The sequence below is a fragment of the Alosa alosa genome, chromosome 22 (genome assembly GCF_017589495.1).
Source record: "Alosa alosa isolate M-15738 ecotype Scorff River chromosome 22, AALO_Geno_1.1, whole genome shotgun sequence".
Lineage (NCBI taxonomy): Eukaryota > Metazoa > Chordata > Actinopteri > Clupeiformes > Clupeidae > Alosa > Alosa alosa.
In genome coordinates, this window is record NC_063210.1 from 3,928,640 (window position 1) to 3,950,939 (window position 22,300).

At 42.0% G+C, this 22,300-nt stretch overlaps 3 protein-coding genes across 3 annotated transcripts in view; all 3 read right to left on the reverse strand.

The window, feature by feature from the left end:
• ift140 (intraflagellar transport 140 homolog (Chlamydomonas)) overlaps positions 1-2,816 on the reverse strand; it is a 35,682-nt gene extending 32,866 nt beyond the window's left edge. Inside the window, exons 1-3 of the mRNA XM_048233173.1 lie at positions 2,561-2,816; positions 1,561-1,709; positions 747-971 (exon numbers count right to left, since the gene is read on the reverse strand). Coding sequence (XP_048089130.1) covers positions 747-971; positions 1,561-1,707 — 372 coding nt within the window. The 5' untranslated portion in view covers positions 1,708-1,709; positions 2,561-2,816. The remainder of the gene's footprint in view (positions 1-746; positions 972-1,560; positions 1,710-2,560) is intronic.
• A 535-nt stretch (positions 2,817-3,351) lies between these two features.
• telo2 (TEL2, telomere maintenance 2, homolog (S. cerevisiae)) lies at positions 3,352-15,831 on the reverse strand. The gene is given in 22 exon segments (XM_048233990.1): positions 3,352-3,631; positions 3,733-3,848; positions 3,932-3,996; positions 4,105-4,204; positions 7,579-7,670; positions 7,779-7,943; positions 8,217-8,288; positions 8,382-8,498; positions 8,649-8,740; positions 8,874-8,962; positions 9,199-9,312; positions 9,590-9,660; positions 10,012-10,148; positions 10,260-10,401; positions 10,494-10,562; positions 11,523-11,625; positions 11,729-11,876; positions 12,048-12,116; positions 12,240-12,460; positions 12,462-12,515; positions 13,312-13,631; positions 15,820-15,831. Coding segments are annotated over 22 exon segments (2,478 nt in total). The 3' UTR covers positions 3,352-3,521.
• Positions 15,832-18,071: 2,240 nt separating this feature from the next.
• Positions 18,072-22,300, reverse strand: part of rab11fip3 (RAB11 family interacting protein 3 (class II)) — a 29,406-nt gene continuing 25,177 nt past the window's right edge. Inside the window, exons 15-16 of the mRNA XM_048233994.1 lie at positions 20,898-21,038; positions 18,072-20,765 (exon numbers count right to left, since the gene is read on the reverse strand). Of these exons, the coding sequence (XP_048089951.1) occupies positions 20,652-20,765; positions 20,898-21,038 (255 nt within the window). The 3' untranslated portion in view covers positions 18,072-20,651. The remainder of the gene's footprint in view (positions 20,766-20,897; positions 21,039-22,300) is intronic.

Consider the following 22,300-nt stretch of genomic DNA (forward strand, 5'->3'; position numbering starts at 1 on the left):
CTACATACAAACATATGCATATGCACACACACACACACACACACACACACACACACACACACACACACACAGAGAAAGAGAGACACACAAGAATGACATGTAGAAATAATTTAAAAAGCCAAACGAGACTTGTGTTACGATAGTCTTTTGGTACTGGCTGTTTGAAAGAGCTGCACCTGCAGTGAATCAAAAGCTTCCCTTGCATACCTAATGTCATGTTTTGTTAGTCTATACAAAGAAGTTAGACAGGTAACTGGCTCCAATGTCTGACATTGCTGATTGCTTCCTATTACCATTCACCGACACTTAACTGTATTTACAAAAACAGTTTACTTGGAAAACTGAAAAATAGCATCCATCCAACTCACAGTGAATTGCCCCTCTATCCTTTATAAAGGAGACTGTGTCACTTTGAGAAAATGTGTTCAGTTAACATCACTGAATCTTAAAGTTTTGCAGACAAATTTCCAATTTAAAAACAGCTGGAAAAACTGAAAATAGCACAGTGAATTGCCCCTCTATCCTTTATAAAGGAGACTGTGTCACTTTGAGAAAATGTGTTCAGTTAACATCACTGAATCTTAAAAGTTTTGCCCACTCCCTGTTTACAAATTTCCACAGCACTGAGGTCCCACTAATAGGTGCACTACTAATAGCAAAGGGCAAAAAGAGGGAATGAGTGAGTGAGTGAATGTGTGTGTGTGTGTGTGTGTGTGTGTGTGTGTGTGTGTGTGTAGTGTACTGACCTGATCACCCGTGACCAGTCTTCCTCCACTGTGGCTCCACTCCAAGAGTGTGATGCAGGCAGTGTGTGTGTTGCTGGACAGAGGAGTGGTTTCACCTGTGGGATGTGCCAGCAGCACCACCTCTCCGCTCTCCCATCCCACACACAGCACAGGCTTGCTGGGATGCCAGCTCAACACGGATGGGCTGCAGCTTCGCTCAATTCTACACAGTTCGACATGATCACCCTACACACACGCGCGCACGCACACACACACACACACACACACACAGAGAGAGAGAGAGAGAGAGAGAGAGAGAGAGAGAGAGAGAGATTAGTAAAACTGTCAATAACCTCATCAGGGTTCCCACTCTAAGTTAAATGTTAAATTCCATGACTTTTCCCTGACAAAAAAAATATTACCATGACCTACTATATAATGAAGGGTACAATATACAGACCAAAGATTTCAGAACAGTACCATATTTTTTTAGAGCGGGAGATGAATAAATGGGCATTAAATAAACAAAGTTGGGCTAACCACAACTATTCAAGCAAGCAGTAAAGCTAATAATCAGATATACACCAATTATGAGTGGAAATGTATTTGTATTTATGTATTTTGGCAAGTACATTTTAAACTGCTACAAGAAAATTCCCTGATATTTCATTATTTTGCCCCCAAATCTTAAAAATCCCTGACTTTCCATAGGCCTATCTAGAATAGACTTTCCAAGATTCCATGACCCGTGGGAACCCTGCCACATAAAGATTTCAAGGGTGTGTGGCCTTTATGATCAGCCACTGTGGCCAATTTGGGCATATATTCTACTTACATGCTGATGGTAGAGGCTGACGCTGCCTCCGGTGACAGGACTGATGGATCCTACCGCAAGCACAGGTTGGGTGGAGTGCCAAGCGATGAGGAAAGGTGTTCCACTGTTCTCCGGAGCCTCGATCCGGTGGTCAAAATATACCGCCATCTCTACAAGAGATATTAATAAGGAGATGTAAACGACTCCGCATCTATATCATTATTACTGTCGAGTAAACGTAGCATTTTAATTGATTCGTACTGTCACAAATGACGCTAGATGGATTCCTTAGTTTAGGAGAGCAGCCAAATCATAGCCATCTAACAGCAACCAAGAAACGTTATTCAATGTATTACAACTATCAAGTGACTACGTTATCAAGTACATGAAGCCTAGTTACCACAGACAGCAAGCACATCAACAGGTCAATTTGACGGTGAGTAGAATGTAACGTTAACTGTCATGCTTTGCCTTTTTAGTTAATAGAAAATTAATGTTAACGTTTGGCAGAACTAGTGTAACTTATTGACTAATGTTAGAAGCTTTATTGGCAAACTATTGGGTGGATACTGAAATGTGCTAACCCGATTTTAATGCAATATCTTTTGGTGGAATGGAATTCTTTACAGCAAAGGTCAAATCCATCTTAACATCTGATAGATCTAGAAGTTTGACGTACCAAAAAACCCATATGCAGATGGACCGCTAACGTTAAGTGTTGAGAGCAGTCGTGTTCTCGCTTACTGAGTTCAACTCGCCCAACAAATTGAACTTGTTAGTTAAGTAAAAATAAAATATATCATATCTACCCAGCTAATTAGCTAAAGTGATGCTAGAAGTGTTAGCTAGCCAGTAATTAAGAATGCTCGCATGCAGCACTCATATTCAGCTAGTTAGCAAGAAGGTAACGTTAGCATCGCAAGCTAGCTAATCCATCAGTCTGTAAGGCCTGGTCAAATATGTACTGCTCGTGTGCCGAACAAGTACATTCGATTACTCATATAGTGGAAATTCAACATACCTGAAAAAACTTTTGAGTTGTTCCTTGGATAAAACAGTCGGAAGTGTAGCCTGCATAGAAAATGTAGCTTGTTAGCCAACAATGTTTAGGTTTTCACAGGGCTGTAGGTGAAGCGTCGTTTTCAGTAACCCAGACAACCGATTCTTCGAGGCTCTCATGAAGGGCGGAAACACGAGTGCTTCCGAAAATGATCCGAATTGCTTTTCGTTCACACTGGCCTGATAAACATCTTTAGATTAAATTTGGCCTTTGCAGGGCACACATTCAGGTTAATCCACCTGTTGCATCATTTATACCCGTTTACAGAGGATGAGACACAATAATCTTGTTAGACGCCCATTTGTCAAAACAATAGGCCTACACTTTAAAGGCTATAACAGAGGAAGTCATTCATATGCCCATATTTTTTTTCCCCATACAGTGTTCATAAACCTGAGACCACAGCGATAGGCGTAAGCTCACATCGATGTTGACTGAGCAACATAATAGACTTGTAGTCTATTAGGGTACTTTCTAACAACCACTTTGTTGCTATCTAAAACTATGCCATTGGTGCATTTAAAAATAGCCCTCTAGCCAATTTCATAAACCTGTATGCATTTGCATTGAGAACCACTGATCTAGGTCATCATCAGTAATGTACAACAGATACAGTAAGTAAACAACGTCCTGCTTTATTTGAGCTACCATAAACAATGTCTGATCTGTGTTCTCTTGATGACTGCCCTGTTGTGTTGTATGGAGACCACTATAATAAAAACATAATTGTAGAAGGAAAACAAAGAGCAATGTTTCTTATTAAAAAAAAAGTCATATTTATTTATTTTCATTCATACCTGAATACATTTCATGATATGGACATATCCTTAGCATGAGCAAGAAGAGTTTTCCCACAAAGTCCCTATAAAGCAAGCCATTATGTTATGTTATATCTGAATCCAAGTCAATACTATGATGATAATTATTTGTGTGTTTCTGGGTTGAGTTCTTTCTTCAAGCTCCTCTCCTGTAGAACCAGGCACTGTACTGCCAAGTTCCGACAATCAGCATCTACGTCCGTCTCTGCCACATCTACAATGCACACACACACATGACATGATCACATTGATACTAGACATACATACACATAAGTACAGCATTTCTAAGTTGCTACTGTGTTTTCTTGTACAAACCTGCTAGCCAAGCTCTTGTGTCTATTAGGTCTTCACTCAGTTCTTGTAGGAGACTCTGACTCGGCATAGCCAAGAACACAGCGCACACACACATCAACACACCACGCCTCACAGACCTCAGAAAGACAAAGACACAAATAGCATTAGCCAAACGAAACATTTTCATTTTCATCACCAGGCATTTGTGCTAACTACTCACTGGTCAAAGTGGAAACGTAACGCCCACACAAAGTCCAGCAGGGCCTTTCCCATCTGAGTGGCCACCTACACACCAAACCAAAAAGAGAATTGTTCTACCACTTTGGGTAAGGAAGTTGAGCTTGTTGTGTATGATTTAAGAGTGTCTGTGTGTGCGTGCAGGTGTGAACACACCGGTGCATGAATGGCTAGATGCATAAGCAGTCCCAGAGTGCTAAGCAGCTGTGCAAGCACCAAGTGGTCACTCCCCATCAGGTCAAAGGTTACCTGTGGCCTGTAAACGCAATTATTAAATAGTGTTATTGACCAGTTGAAATGCCTCACCAAAGCATATTAAACATAAGATTGAAGACAACTTACTATTATTAGCCATGTGTGTCCTGTCTGTAAATAATATGTACATTTTCTGCATGTTGTTTACGGTCCACATTATCTATACTGTATTGTATATTGCTTAAACGTTATGTCTATATTATGTTGTATGTTATACAGATACATCTTTACTATACTGGGTTCCATTTCCCAGAAGCATAGTTACTACGATGTGTCTTCTGTGGTAGCGTCACTGCCAAATGTGAGTCGACCATATTTGAGTCACATGTAAACGATACAGAAATACGGTGTTGATGTGCGGTCATATTTCGGTCACAAAATCTGCTCCAAAAATAAGTCCATCATGTCTGAATGACTACCGCCCAGTAGCCCTGATGTCTACAGTGATGAAGTGTTTTGAGAAGCTTGTGAAAAACATTATCTGCTCATCCCTCCCTGCCTCCTTCGACCCCCTCCAATTTGCTTACAGAGCCAACAGGTCTACAGAGGATGCCATCTCAAACCTCATGCAACACCACCTTAACTCACCTGGAGGAGGGGAATGTGAATTATGTGAGGATGCTGTTCATTGACTTTAGTTCAGCATTCAACACGATACAACACCACCCTGTGTCACTGGATATTTGACTTTCTCACCAACCGTTCTCAAGTGGTTAGAGTGTGGGGTTTTACATCTGACACATTAACCATCAGCACTGGTGCTCCCCAAGGCTGTGTTTTGAGTCCACTGCTGTACAACATCTACACACATGACTGCAAAGCCAACAGTAGTCATACCTCCATCATCAAGTTTGCAGATGACACAGTGATCTTGAGCCTGATTAGTAACAACAATTAACAGCTCTACTTGGATCAGGTTGATGAGGTGGCACAGTGGTGTCAATCTAACAGCTTGACACTGAATGTCAATAAAACCAAGGAAATGGTAGTGGATTACAGAAGGCAGCAGCAGAACTACAGTTACACCTCACTAATGACCAGCGGGCAACCTGAAGAGAGTCACAAGTTTTAAATACCTTGGTGTCCACATTACTGAAGACTTAAAGGAGAATTCCGGTGTGATATTGACCTAAAGTGTATCGAAACATGATACCGAGTGTGAACGTATGTCTCATAGCCCATCTCGGCTTGTCCCCTGCACTCCAAAATCTGGCGCTAGTTAGCCGATGCTACCAACATCTTTTTCAATAGTGGTGCTTCGGCATCGGCTTCGGATCAGATTCCAAAAATAATTCAGTGGAAATGCATGGATTCCAGTTGCTGCTACTGGAAGAAACTGGAATCCATGCATTTCCACTGAATTATTTTTGGAATCTGATCCCTTATCATACCTGTTCATTCTTACTTTCGTTGCTTTCGACTTATCGTGACTAAATTAAAGATGGCTGCAAGCGTTAAACTTCGCGGAAGATACTGTCTGTATAAATCGTCTTGTAAGTAAACTACCAGTGCTTTTCAAAAGTTCTCAATGTCTCGTTTTTAAATGTCAGGGCCCTAGGAAGTCTACCAATGAAGTGTGGAGATACATTGAGCCTCGTAAATGGGTGTAAAACAGTGATTTATTTGCATGGCTAGCCGATGCGAAGCACCACTACTGAAAAAAGTTGTTGGTAGCATCGGCTAACTAAGCCCAGATTTTGGAGTGCAGGGGACAAGTCGAGATGGGCTATGAGACATACGTTCACACTTGGTATCATGTTTCAATACACTTTAGGTCAATATCACACCGGAATTCTCCTTTAACATGGACTGTTAACACTCAATATGTTCTGAAGAAGTCCAGACAACGACTCTACTTCCTTCGTCAGCTAAGGAAATTCAAAGTTTCTACATTCATCATGAAGGCCTTCTGCACTTCAGCAGTTGAGAGTGTTCTAACTGGTAGCATCATCACCTGGTATGGGAACTCCACAGTTAGAGATTGTAGTACTCTGCAGAGAGTAGTGCGCTCAGCTGAACGTACTATAAGAACTCAACTCCCTGCTCTACAAGATATCTATTCCAGAAGAGTACTCCTAAGAGCCCAAAAGATTTTGAAGGACTCTTCTCATCCTAACAATGGATTATTCCTACCGCTGAAATCAAGAAGACGCCTATGTAGTCACAAAGCCAGAACTGAGAGACTCAGGAGAAGTTTTTATCCCCAGGCCATCCGAACTCTGAACTCACACTATACTGACTTTGCACTAATTCCCTCCTCAGCACTCATGACCCCCCCCCCCCCACACACCTACATGACTTTTAGCACTTTTACATCCCTCTCCCTATGCTACAGACCTTTTATTTATTTATTTTCTTATTTCATCACACGTCAAAACACACACACACACACCTGACTTTCTCCAACTTTTGCACATCTCCATAGAACTTTTTATTTATTATTTTTGATTTCTCCTCCATCTATCTACCCATGTCCTTGATTGCCTAGCCTTTCTGCCCCACCCCATCCCCAACACACACACACAAAACACACACACACTTACATCATCTCTGTCTTCACCTCACATACATACAGCACACTGCTTGCTACAGTAAGCCTCCTCTACATACTTGCTGCACACTGCCCCCCTCCCTACATACACAGCACATTGTCTTCAGGATCTTCTCCAACACACATCCTCTACATACTTATAGCACACTGCCCCCACCTACCCACACACACACACTACACACACACACAGTCACTGCTCCACTCCACTCCACATATTGCACACTGACCTCTCCCCACATACACAGCACACAATCCCAGCTCTCGTCATCCCCCCAACACACACACCAAGACCCCTGGCAGTTGGGTTAGCCCCTTGAGCCGTGGATTTGCCCAAGGTTTCTTGCTCTTGGGTGCTCCTTGTTGGTGCCCCCCAATCCCAATCCCCCCCACCTTTCTTATGCAGCCCTTGCCACTTAATCTACTAAACCCCTCTTCTACTGCACTTTTTCCCCATAAATGCACAAATAGGCTGACACCAGACATAATTTCACTGCATTTCTTACATCCAGTAACTATATGCATGTGACAATAAACTATCTTGTATATCTTGTATTAAAAACGTGATTTGTGACACTATGAAGCTTAGGTGTTTGTGCATCTGCAACTCAAATCTACGGACTCACATTTGGCAGTGACTCTACCTAGGTAGTTCCTATCATAGTTAGCAACTATGCTTTTGGGATACGGGCCCCTGTTTGAGAGACATCAACGTCTGGAGATCAATTACTTGTTTGGCAATAAAGCAATGATTCTGATACAGAAGATGAAAGTCACCTATACATCCACATATGAATTAAAAAGGTCTCACTGCCAGTCACACACACCGGTCATAGCTCTTGAGCAGTGGAAAGAAGAAGTAGCCAGCAACAGGAGCATAGAGGTTTGGGGTCGCTTTAGGTGGTGGTTGAGATGGGCCCTGTAGAAAACACAAAATGGATCAGTGACAAAACACAATAAGCACATACAGAGAGAAAGAGAAACACAGACAACACAGACAGACAGACACACACACACACACACTTACCTTACAGAATCGTCTGGTTTTACTTTTGATGCGCTCCTCCACCACCTGCCTCCAGTGCTTCAGGTCATTACTGGGCTCCAGTGGAGTCACCAGAGAGACAGCAGAAGTGGCCACACTCTTGCTAGAGACTGGCCGAGACAACTCCTGGGCAGCCAGAGCAATCACCTGTTAAAAGAAACAAGTTCATTTCATTTCATTCTGTCAAAAAGGGATTTCTGCTTTTTCATTTATAAACATTTACCTATTGAGTTGAACATTTGATCTACCACATAGTCCACATAACCACAATTGTATTGACCTTTGTTATGAACATCAATACACTTATACATGTTCACATGACTTGTACATGTTGACAAGTCTTGATCTCCATGTAGACAAAATATAAAATACTAATGTATAACTGTAGACTCAGACTGCCTATTAGTGGTGCTATCTGACCTCTAGCATATCCAGGCGTTGGCGCAGGTTGTAGTTGAGTGAGTAGAACTCTGTGGTTAGGTACTCTGACACCTAGAGACACAGAGGGAAAGAGAGGTCCAACCGATATGCCCAGCAGGAGATGTGTGCATGGAGACGTAGCATGTGTTATGGAAGCTAACTTACAGGTATAGGGTCAGTAACAGCGAGAGCCACCATGGCTCTCTGGCGATGAAAGAGGAAGTTGGGGTTGCTGTACTTGTCTTCCATGTGCAACAGCACCTTACTGAACTCCACACTGACCTACAGGAACGACAAACATTATATTCTACTGTCATAACTCAACCACAATCAAATAATTGTTATTGCTTTTGGTCGTCCACTTATTCATTTGTTCTCATTATACACTTATTAATATTGTATTCTCATATATGAGTTGTCTTTTGATCTGACCTCTTTTGTGGTGCTTATGTGCCTTCTCACAAGGCCATCTGCGGCCTGTAAGCACGCACTCACACGCTCGGGGTCCTCAGAGGTCAGCAAACCTGCAAACAAATCCACACACATCCAGTTCAATCATATGATACAACAGTGACGCATATCTGAGACAATGATACAAAACTAACTTGCTGTCAAATTAAGCACATAATGGCTAAAGTAATCATTAAGTGAACTCACCGTCCAGGCAGTCGCGAAGATAGCGGGGCGGAGAACACTTCTGCTGCACCTCATCAGCTGACATGTCATAAGGGGTCAACTCATCATCGCTGAAAAAGAGAACATTGTTTCTCTAATTATTATGAAAACTTCAATCATTTTACAGAGAAGACTGTTCTCCAGTTTGTTGCCGACACAGAAGGGAGAGAGAGTACGAATGAGATGAAAACAAACCAAGCAGTACAGACGAAACTGAAAGACCCTGGAACTGGTTTATTTTATGTATCGCCACCCTTATAGTAACTGCCAATCCAGAGTATAGAGCTGTACAAACACAGTGACTTACCTATCCAGATCTGAGTCTGGCTGTGCTGCAGCATTAGAGGGGTGTGGAGGTGACGAACTCCTCATATCCACTCCTGGCTCAGGACTACTCCTCACATCTATCTCTGGCTCAGGACTGCAAAAACATGAAAGTGACAACCAGTGTTACACAATAAAACCAAGAATTTAACCCAATTCTTTATGGTGTTGTTTAACCCAATTCTATTCTAGCGTGTTACAAATAATATGATTTCAGATAGCAACATGTGGCTAGCAGTAGTTTCCTGCAGATTCTCCATGAACAAGAGGTGTTTTGTGGAGTTCAGGCAAAAGTTATAGTGTGGTGTTAATGCATGCACTTTCTGCAGGTGATCTGCAATCTTATACATATGAAATGTGTTTATTGAGTCTACCTGGGTTCTGGTTTAATTTCTGCTGGCTTCATTATTTCCAGAAGGTCTCTGGTCTCATCGTCATGCTCATACTGTTATCCACAGACATACAAAAACATTTCAGAATCTTCATCAGACATTTAGACACACTGTACATTCTAAATACCCAAAGACCTAAATGTCTCTGGTACCTAAAAGAGGTTAAGTAAAGGCAATCTCCACATATAATCTGCTAGGCTCAACCAGTCTAAGTAGGACTATTTCATCAATTAATGGGAAGCAAAACAGACTTATGATTACTGGTATTATTGTCACCACTTATCAATTAACAACTACACAGAGACAGCATTGGCTGATATTAGTAGCACACCATCTAGCTAATTCATTTCCCAATGTGTGACCATTTCAGATGACCGGTGTATGTCTGTACTTATGCGGGTCACCTGAAAGGAGAGGCGTGCGGTGGCTGTGTCCATGTGTTGACTGATTGACTCTCCCACCACCATTCCGATCCTGCGCACACGCAGCACAGTGCTGTCCAAATGGCACTGCATACCACTCAACATGCACTGCCGAAGCACTGAACACAGACAAAGACATATACACTTAAACTTATACTACTACTGCATATCATGTGTTTGTGTGTGTGGGTGTGTGTGCGTGTACATCTTTGCGTGTGAGTGTTTGTTACCCTCTTGTTGCTGCTCTATCTCCGGAGGTCTCAGCAGACTCAAAGACAGCAGCAGAGCTTTGCTGACATACAGCTGCTGCTCGACTGTGGTGTGCTTGACCGCACTGCTGTTACTCCACGCCTGACACAGCGCCCGCAGCGCCTGCACACAAGCACATCCTCGCGCGGTTAGATTGTGCACGACGTGGGAATAATATTGAACCATACAGATATGCACTCACGTGAACCCAATACCTGTGCAAGAAGAGGTCGACGCTCATCATCCTGAGCTAGATAACCTAGCAAAGTCCTCAACACACAATCCTGGAAGAACAGAATGGAATGGAGACAGATTTGAGAATTCTATCAAATGCGGTCCACAAGTGACACTGAGTACATTTACATGGACATTCATATTCCGAGTATTGACCTTATTCAGAATAAGATAATATTGCGAATATGGTGTCTATATGAGTAGTTAATAGAATATTCCGGTCATATTCCTGTTTACATGCCACGCAGCATATTCTGATTAATAACGACTTTATCAAAGTTTTAAACGTTCCTTCACTGAATGTTTCCATAGTAACCTTATCATTTAGGCTATACTGCCACTTATGTGGCTACTACTAGCGGAATTTGGTCTCTGCATTTATCCCATCCGTGAATTAGTGAACACACAGAGCACACAGTGAACACACAGTGAGGTGAAGCACACACTAACCCAGAGCAGTGAGCTGCCTTGCTACAGCGGCGCTTGGGTAGTAGTGAGGGGTTAGGTGCCTTGCTCAAGGGCACTTCAGCCGTTCCCATTGGTCGGGGATCGAACCGGCAACCCTTCGGTTCCAAGCCCGAAGCCCTAACCAGTAGGCCACGACTGCACCCTGATCCACATACCTTACTTTGATTATGCTTATTCAGAATATAATCTTATCCCAGTTAAATCAGAATATGCTGTTTACATGGCAGTGTCTTATTCTGAATACAATATTATTCCTGTTAAGGCAATCAGAATATGCTGTTTACATGGTAGTGTCTTATTCTGAATACAATATTATTCCGGTTAAGGCAATCAGAATATGCTGTTTACATGGCAGTGTCTTATTCTGAATATGGTCTTAACCCGGCAGTGTCTTATTCTGAATATTAATGTCCATGTAATGGCAGTGTCTTATTCTGAATATGGTCTTAACCCGGTTAATATCGGAATATTAATGTCCATGTAAACGTACTCACTGAAACGGGCTGCTTGAGATCATTTATAAAGTGCATATTACTACCCACCTTGTGATGGTACTGCAGCAGCAGGAATTTGTGAGTGATAACAAACCGCGCCTTTGGATTCTTTAGCACTATGTTGCCTATAATCCTGGACAGGGTTTCAGGGCTGTTGCAGATGACAACATTACAACTGTTATGCTTACACAGAGACAAAGACACACACACATACACACACACACAAACACAGACACAAGGACACACACACCCACCCATTGACTGCTTGCACAAGTCCTGTGACCACGGCTTCCATCCAGCGATCTGGAATATTCTCCAGCAGCTTGGCGCTCACTCGCCGCCACAGAGCATCAGAGAGTGTGTGAGCACTTAGACGGGGGGCCAGCGTCCGGAAGACCAATGCTGTTGACACACTCACACACACACATTTTTATTGTGGATACAGCCCATCACAAAACTATGTGCAAGAGTTTAACTCCATTGAGACCAGATGGGAAATGAAATATATTTCTTGACATATGAATACAGACACATACACACCACACAACAAAGAGGGGAGGGGGGGGGACTCACCTGTATGACCCTGTGCACATGCCTTTCCCAAAACTTGACCCACAAAACCCAAAGAGCAGTCCTGCCCACCTGTATAGACACAAACGCAAACACCTCAGTCTATGTTGAGTTGAAGAACCAATAGCAGACTACAGCATAACGTCTTAGATAATAATATTAAAGAATGCGCACTATGTGCAGAGCCATAGCTACCTCTCAGGGCCTTGCAGGTTTTCTCCAGTACACTGAGGATAGTGTTGGCCAGGTGGGTGCAATACTGCTGTGGCATGAATGCTGGGGGTGTTTTTGTTTGGAGTTTGTTGGCGGTGAGAGATGGGAGCCCCACCAGTCTGCCCAGCAGCACCTCTCTGACCTGTAGTGAGTCCGCCATGCCTCTACCCTCACATCGTGACCATAGCAGGACCTCTAGGCTCTGTGCTCAGAAACTGCTCCAGCACGTACACCAAATGCTCAAGACCTGCGCTGGGTCTGAAGCACACCATTATATTGCATTACTCTATCACTTTCAGAAAGGCACCAGTGTGAAACCTTGTCGGCCCATGTACACGAATAAAAGCAAACATGAACACAGTTCATGCCAACACATCAGACACAAGCGTTTCTTTTAGGGCTGTCAATCGATTAAAAAAATAATCTAATTAATTACATACTCTGTGATTAATTCATCTAAATTAATCGCATATATAATTTTTGCTGTGAAAGTATTTTAAATATTTAAATTCAAATGAATCATTGAATAGTCAGCATTAGTGACATTAAAGTTCAAAGACTCTTTTATTATTATTTTCACTGTTCAAATAATTGCCATAATAATCTATGATATGACCTAATATGCTGAGGAAATAAATTCAGAAGTGCTTAGGGAAGAAGTTTTTTTTCACATACAAGGCATTTCAGGCCACAGATATAACCTAGGGGACACAATGAAAATAAATTAACACTCCCTCAATGTCAACACTTATTTCTTTGCATTGATGTGCGACTACAGAGTTGATGAACTCCGGTGATATGCAAATCCTTGCTGCAGACATTGCAGAGGACTTTATTTAAATGTTCCAATCAATGATCCAGGCAGCACGTTTTCTTCTCTCTCCTTCATTTTACAGTCTAATTTTTACTGACTAGAACGGCTCGGGGCCAAAGGTCATACGGAATCGATTAATCTGCACTAATTTTTTTAATCAGTTATTTTTTCTCGAATTAATTAATCAGTTATTTTAACAGCCCTAGTTTCTTTATTGTCAGCAATACACAAAACACTTACTCGCTTGAGGTAATGGCATCCAGAAGTGTCAGCAGAGCTTGATCAGGAGGACCACGAAGGAAAAAGTTATCCCACAGTTCAGTCCGTTGTGACCCTGGCAATTTATGGAACCAGTCAGAATTAAGTCCATTCACCAAAGCCTGTAGTAAGGGTGTGTAGAAAACCCGGCAGAACTCTGCCCTGACACTGCAACTGTCATCTAGGTAGCCGAACAGTACTTGCAGTGCATCAAAGACCTTTCCTGCTTCCCGTGATAATGTCACAGTTCGTACGTACTGAGTGATCTCCAATCGGACCTCCGCCTCCATGCTTGTGACAATCTGCAACAGTGAGAATTGAAATGGTAACCGTTAGTGGGACTGACAAGCAAGAGACAGTTAAAGATGAGTTCCTCAGCCTCTCGAATTGACCACATCTTAACCACAAACAGCTTAACACCAAAGTCGTGAGTTGGCTTGCCTGAAACGGTAAATTAAATGGGTTTGCAAGCTATCTTAAATGACTGACATACACATGAGCTCAAGCCTCAAGGCACACAAACCTAGTGCACCACAGAAAGCTAGCTAGCGTTAGCTAACATGAGTTTTGTGCTGACCTGAATTCACTTCATGTATTTCCTCATATACTGGACCAACTGCATCTAGGGGATTCCATGTTATGTGAATAGTACGTTTTACATCCAAGCCCCTTCTCATGAATCTAATCCATGTTCATTCAAGAGAACATCAACATGTAACGTTGTACGGACAGTGCGCCGCCATCACATGGTGTTCTAAAAACTGAAGCCGTTCTGAAACCGAAACCTATGAGAACAACAAATCCTAGGCAAAATATATAATCAAAACTACAATAATATTAATGAATAGACATTTGAATCAAATTGATGATCAAAGTCTCATTGATGAATTTAACACCATTTTATTTCATTTGTCTGATCCCGCTGTGTTGATATGCAGAGAAGTGAGCAGCAGGTGTTGCAAGTTTCCTTGTGGGACTGTTTTTGATGTGACTCCCCGCCCGCTCAAATCGTATTTTACTGTCTATGGAAACGATGAGCGGCTGCCAAAAAAGCCACTTTAAGTCCTCTCTTGCACTTCTGTAAGTTTCATTATCAGGCTTTATTATTATTCAAATGTTTGTTCTTTACAGTTACATGTAAAAAATGTATATGTAAAAATACATGTAGGCCTACATGTGAAAATTAAATATGTAAAATAACAGAAGAGATAGGCTATTTAATATGAATAATAGGCCTACTACTATTTATTATTACTAATACTGAACATAATGACCACTCTCATGATTTGAATATTATTCATTTTGTCTTTTCAACCTTTGCAAGTTTGTTTTCTTGTAGATGGTGTGTACATTGGGAACACACTTCCAGTGTTTCAAAATAAAATTCTGTACTGTAGTCTGGTCCTAACTCTGAATCTTTCTTTCCCTCCCCCTCTCTTCCCTCCATCAGTTTTAAGGACTAATGGAGGTTTGATCCCTCGTTCCTGATCTTCAGGGTCAAGTTACTTTTAGATTCCCCGCTTTTTCATCCCGTTTATTGATCCAATGAAAGCGATACTCCCACAGAGAGAAGAGAGAAGGTTATCCTGCTGTAATGTTTCATAGCAGCTGCAGTCAGAGCAAAAAGAAATCACACTGTTATGACGCGCACACACACACACACACATACACACTCTTACACAAGACTTGCTGAATATTTCATAGTGCCGTTGGCCAGGGACTGCTCTTTATAGAGAGCAAAAGACAGAATCATTCAGTTTTGGTTTTTGGGTTTGTCTTAATTTTTCAACCAAAGGCACGGGCTCTACATTCCTTCCCTCTGACGTCTACGTTCTTTCCCCCTATGCACAACAAAACTGTATGCAGATTGGGTTAACTCAGTTGCCCACTCAGATGTTTCCATACATGATTTTAAGGATTCAGCTCCCTCTGCTGGTTAAACACGGAGCAGCAAATACTACATACTTCTGCTTCATGCTGCATAGGAGTCTCGTCAATTAGCTCTTATCACAAAAACTGCCCAGCCTGACAGAACTAGATAGATAGATAGATAGATATAGATACACTTTAAATTATCCCACAGGGAAATTCAGTTGTTTCAGCACCCTTAAGAACATACAGCAAGCACACACACACACACACATAGTCCACATACATAAACAAGAAATTATATTCACCCACAGGACATAGCATATGATAGCTGTCAAGGTACCATACACATCCAAGTACCAAAGTGCAACTGCCTAATAATAACTAGGACTAAAAGAAAGTGATGTTTTTAAAATATGTTTAAAAATACAACAGTAAACCTTAGCTATTGAAGAGGCCGTCAATCCTGCAGCTGAGGCACCACTCTGCATGTTTGAACTAATCTGAGATGAACACACATGAGTCATGACTAAGGGTACATCCACACTAGTGAATCAAAATGACTGTAAATCACACTGATTTCAGACAGGTGCTCAAGTCATGTACAAACTGGGTTTCCACCTGATCATTCATCGTTCATACATTTTAAGGGCATTCTTGAAAATGCAAGTAGAGGAAATTAAAGTCTCGATGTTCTACGTGCTATGCGAATTAAAAATAAAGACCATGCTGCTTAAAGCAAGAGTTTTGAACATGTGGGTTCAAAATTTAAAGGTAGCCTATACTATGCAGCTTGAGGTATTTTTGACAACTCTAGAGCTCCCCATAGAGTTGTGATATACAGTGCAACCGGAAAGTTTTCAGACCCTTTCAAGTTTTCCACATTTTCTTATTTTTCAGACTGATCCTAAAATGGATTCAATTCATTTTTTCTCTCATCAATCTACACACAATACTCCAACACTCCACAAAAAAATAGGTGTTTGGAGTGTTCTTTGGATTCATCTCCTCAAAGTTTAAACCTACTCACCTCCAGCCATCATAGACCCATCTAATAGTAACTAAACGTCATTTCCTCCTCTAATATGTTTGCCTGTGTAGTAATACACAGCATCACTGCTATTCTGCCGCACTCAATTTTCTGATCATATGAATGTCCACATGTCTAAACGACTCAATTGAGTGCTCAATTGAAAGTTTCAGGTGAGCACATGAAACTAAACTTTAGATTTTTTTGTTGTCCAACTTTCATGTGCGCACATAGAAGTCCGAGTCCCTGGCCAAAACGGTCTCGAGTCCAAGACCGGACTCGAGTAGGCTAGGCCTACTACAGCCCTGACTACAATAATATCAATAGCCTACATTTAAAACAAATTATTGTTCAAAGTCTTATTGATGAATTTAACATCATTTTATTTCATTGTGTCTGATCCCGATGTGTTGATATGAAGTGAGGAGCAGGTGTTGCAGGTTGCCTGGGACTGTTTTTGATGTGACGCCCCGCCCGCTCAAATCGTATGAAACGATGAGCGGCTGCCAAAACTTTACCGATTGTCCCGTCTGCCGCTGGTACGACCGGAATACCGGCCACCACCATGGACACCATAACTGGGCACACGTCGTCTGACAGTAGGCCTAATGCTGGAGGAGGGGGAGGTTCCCCCGAAGAACACCACAGGGAGCTTTGAGGGGTCACGTTATATTGCAGTCTGTATGGGTGGGCATAGAAAGGGGCATCGCCACATTGATCTTGATGACAGCACTGCATACATTCTTGAGAGGGCAGCGACCAAACTGGTGCTTGAGATTGTGTTGGCTTCTGCGTCAGGATCACGGCTTCTCCGCTGCCCAGGTCACAGGATTTTGAAGACAGTATTTGTGGCGCAGATGATGTTGGTCCAAACACTGGTCCTAGACAAGAATTAGCACTATGCATGACTCTACAGCCTACAAAGTCGGGGTGATTGATTTTTCCTGCAGGTTCATACAAGATAGGTTTAGTTCTAGCTCTCTAGTTTAGAATGAACTGCAATGCACTCCAGATGAAATTGATGCCGAAATATTCCATTGTACAACTAGGCCTATATTTAGGCCGACTTACTGTTGGAGTTAGGGTCCGTAAATAAATAAGACATTTAAAAGTCAGTGTCTAGTGTGCAAGCAGATGATCAAATTGTTTTGATAAAGTATCCTGGTATTGTTTTTTTTTTTTTTCAAAGATCTTAGAGGGGAGCGCTTTAGAATATTTGCTTTTCATATTCTAATATTACAAATCAACATTCTGGCGCCACTGTTGCCATGACAACTGCATCTTCTGTATAAATTTAAGATGACACTAAAGGACACTTAAGGACATGGACTCAAAGACACTTCAACACAAAATGATCCTACATAAATATTTTGTTAAAATCTTCTAGAAGTATTAATTTATATATTTTATGAGAAAGTAGTGTCTGTATGCTGCTGCCCATGCCAACCTACTGAAAAAAGAGAGACCAGAGGCAGATGCAGTTTGCCGTTTTTGCCAAAAGTCTTGTAGACAGTTATTTGTGAGGAAATGTAGAGATGACGGTCCACAATATTCCTGTCAATTGTACTAATCTTAGCTTGGTGTTTGCTGCACATTTGTTACCGCTGAAATAGAGTATAAATAGGCAAGAAGTATTGCCAGCGCATATGCAAACAATTTAATGTGTCTCGTGTTGCGAATCCAACACATTTTGAGGACAGCTGACACTGTCATGTCCAGCTGTTCAAGTGAACAGTCCAGTGGTACACACAGCAGTGTTGGAGGACAAACCTTCTTTACTTTTGCTCAATACACTGCTGGTACATTGATGAAAGACTGGTACAGCAGAAAAAACAATGCATCATGTATTTCAATTTGATTTATTTCTCTCTATTTTTATTTCGGATATCATCTTTACAGAATTTTACTTGAAAATCTATAATTCCCCAAACAATAAGTGTTACATCTACAATACTGATCTTAGCCTTTATACATGTGTCCTTCACAATGGTAATAAACTTCACTTTACAATTCAATGCTTCATTACAATGAGATTATGTGTTTATATTTGCTTATTACCTGTTTTTGTTTTGTTTTTTGTTTGTTTGTGTATTTGGATGGCAGGTTGAGTTCTCCAGTAGTGAGCTCTGTACTTGCATCTTTGGAAGCTAAGGTGTGAGTCCACAAAAGAACAAGTTCATTTATTCGCATATTTACATCATATATTTATAACTGAACAGAATGTGGAGTGCGTGTGAGAGTGTGCACGCTCAGAGTGACTCAACATAAGATGGAAGTGGCACACACACACACACACACTCCTGTCAGAGCAAGAAAGCTGAGTGAGGAACCAGGCTTTGAGCCTTTTGCGCACACTCTTTGGTTGCCATGGAAACAGACTTGTTGAAGATTTCATTTTTTTTTTCTCTTAATTTTCTTCTTCATTAAAGTGCATCAGGTGTAACCCTGTGGTCCTCTGCAAGACCCCTAACCTTAAGCCACAATGGACACATCCTCCACAGCCCAACCAATCATGGGCTCAGGATTAAACCATTTAGGTGGGAGCAAGGGGTAGGCCCAATGAGTGCAGAAGTGCAAAACCAGTGATCTAAAGGGTGTCAGGACAAGAGCACTCTCACATGGGAGACTCCGTTTGAACAATAGCATTCCCAGACATGAACAAACAGGGGGTTAATTCCCTCATCATTATTCCTGTCTGCTTGATACAGACAAGGAAATAAGTTCCCTCAGAGCACGGAAAGCCAGGGCTTTTGAAACTGGCGGTTAGACTGACCAAGCCACATGGTTCAAAGAATAAATATCTACACATTATCAACAAGCATGTGATGTGTGGCATTCTGTGGAGAACACGCCACACAGGAATGCAGTCATCCCAGAGGAAGACAAAATTAACAAAACAAAACAAAAAACCTTTTCATTCCTTCTTACTTTTCTACAAAAATTACCTACAGTACAGTCAGCATTTAGAAAACAAACTTTACAGGCAGAAGTCAGTTTGAACCAAGGCCTTTGAGAGGTCAGCTTCAGAGAGAGCCAGGTGGTGGTGGGGTGGTAGGCTGAGAGACTGAGCGTGCAGAGCCTTTTGGTTGGGCTGGGCACTTTCCACAGCTGAGAGCAGATTCCTTCACAACTCACCAGACACACACACACACAAAAACATTTGTTGTGTGTGTGTGCATGTTTATGTACATATACAGTTCTCCAGACACAGAGTTGTGTCGTTCCTTCATTTCCAAATCTACACACATCTTCAGAGAACAGTTAGAGTTCTGTTGTTCCCATCTCCAACGAAGCAAGAGAAATGGAATGAGAACCGAGGCTGACCACTCTCTGTAAGTATCTCTTCATCAGTTGAGCGCACCATTGTTTGTTTGTTTTCCTCTCAGGCTGTGCAGTCAGAGACCTCACTTCCTTTCACTCAGCAGAACTACACAGGATTGAAACTACACTACCCACAAGCCTATGCTTTTGTCTATGCAACAGCACTGAAGCAGTCGACTGGGTGGGTTGGCTAGGTGTGCTGTTGGTTTCTGTATGTCAGCTAGCCATCAGCTTGATCCCTTGAATTCCGCTTCATTGCAATAAATAAATATATATTTTTTTAAAAATCAGAAGACCAGTGCATGAACATGACATAATGACAGGTGATCCTTTTTGAATGATAACATAATCAATCATCTGGAACCTCCTTCAAAGATAAACAAACAAACGAATAAACAAACACACAAGCACTCTGACAACCTCTACCCTCAGGACCTCTCCGTCTCCCCTAAGAGGTCCCTCACGTGGGTGGAATGGTGTGACTGATTCAACCGGGATTAATATTAACACTGCAAACAGAATTGACGGTGTGCGAGGAGATGTGTGTGACTGACATTTTTGCACTTTTGCAGTGTGCCTGAAATCACACACAACACTGCGTGAATGCTTCATGTGGGATAAAGTGGAAATTCGTAATAGCAGCCAGAGCTACAGCAGTGTGATGAAGGGGGGCTTGATATCTATTCATAAAAATTATATGGATGTATTGCACTTCCATGCAAGGCACAGTCACAAGACACACTTACTCACACACACACACACACACACACACACACACACACACACACACACACACACACACACACACACACACACACAGAGAGGAAACTAAGGCCCCTCAGCCCAAAACAAAGGGACGTCAAAGGAACCAGCATTCGGTCTCACAGACACACACACACACACACACACACACACAGACAGAAGCGCGCACGATGGCTTTGACCGTTAACACTCGTCTTCAGTAATATGTGATAATGTTTAAGTTCATCCGTCTCCACAGTTTTAATCTCTTTGTGTCCTCCACGTCCAGTGAAACCAGTATGCTCTGACTGTCTCTGTGTAGAGCAGGTGGCCATGGCACGCTACAGTGCGACCAGGGCGTCTACTTGACCTCCAGGATAGAGGGGTTGGACTCCATGATAGCAACGATGATGCGGTCGATGTAATCTTGTAGTCTGAAGTTAATCTCCTTCTGCTTATGGATGGCCTCCATCAACTGCACACACAAACACATAGGATTTCAATGGGTGCTAAGGATTGAACATGTACCAAGCAAGGGAAACAAGCAAGAGCCCATGAATGTGTGTGTGTGTGTGTGTGTGTGTGTGTGCAGAGTGTGTGTTCTCACCTCGCTGCGGGACACGGAGTTGATCTCAGCGGCAAGCGACTCCGAGAAGGACTCTGACACCAGGCTCTTGGCTCCCTGGATACTCAGATTAATAATCTGTCCATTCAGCTCATCGTTCTGCTCCTTCAGACTGCGGTTATCCTACAGATGATAAAGAGATTAAGATTAAGAGCTACTACTGCAGGCATGAAAACGGGTCAGGGGTGAAAAAGGTGAGAAGGGCGCGCGAAGTGGGAAATGGCCGTTTCATAGCAAAACAGGCGCGAGTGACATTGTTGCCAATAGTGCATAGCTTCCATGGAGTATGAAGTTGCCTAAAACCAGAGATTTATAAAGAAAACAAACTACAAAATGACTAATTTTTACAAAAAAATACTTATTATTTCTTCTTTTTGGCTTGGGCCCACTTGCGCTGTTTGGCAACATGCTTCAGCCTGGCCCTCCTCTCCTCCTCAGTAATCTACATGAGTTTTCTTTCTTTCTTTGTGCCTGAAGTTATCAGACATTTCTGAAGATTTCATAGGCCTAATGGACACTTCATAGTAGACTATTAGAATAATTCTGAATATTTGTTGGACCAAACCAGGTAATAAATAAACTTGGGTAGGGTAGACTAGGCTTTAATTTGTAAAATTGGTTTGAAATGTTTTAACCTGCAGCTAGGCTACTTACTGGCATTGTGCTAGTGTGTCAGGCCACTGAGCGTTTCTTAAAAGACGCCATTACCATGTCAAACACTGTGTTTGTCTCTGAACTCGACAAAACGCACCAGCCCAGTTTAGGAGCATTTAATTAAACTAATTAGTTATTCACATTAGCCTTTGCTGTACTGATAAAGTATGCCTATTTGCTTCACCTTTTGTCGATCTACATGGCTCAAACTGCACATATTCTTCATCAAATGAACTCGTTATGTCTATATTTCTGTCCAATATCGCTAACTTTAACAACAGCCTATGCTACGTTGCTACACCAATCTCAACGTCTTTTTCTGACAGAAGTTGAGCGTTTCAACTAGCCCACCTGTGACATCAATAAGCATCTCTCCTCGCCGGGCTCACATTCCAGCTGACATTTCAGACGCATCTGTTGTCACACAGACAGGGAGGCTATTCCAGCGCAAGCGTTCTGTTTGCGTTGCATCCGCAGCAAAATGTAGCTTCCACTGTTTAATAGGCTAAATGCATAGGGGCTGCATTCACATAGTCGTTGCTGGATCAGACAAGTTTTTAATTGGGCTCTTGTCTTACAACACATCAAGATGCATTCGCGTCTGCGCGTGATTTGTAAACTCAGTTGTAACCCCATACCCCCCCCCCACCACAATATTTTCTCATCGGATCTGCGCGAACCACGTAAGTCCCCTATTTTGGATTCAAAACGGCGAATTTCGCCGAAAGGTG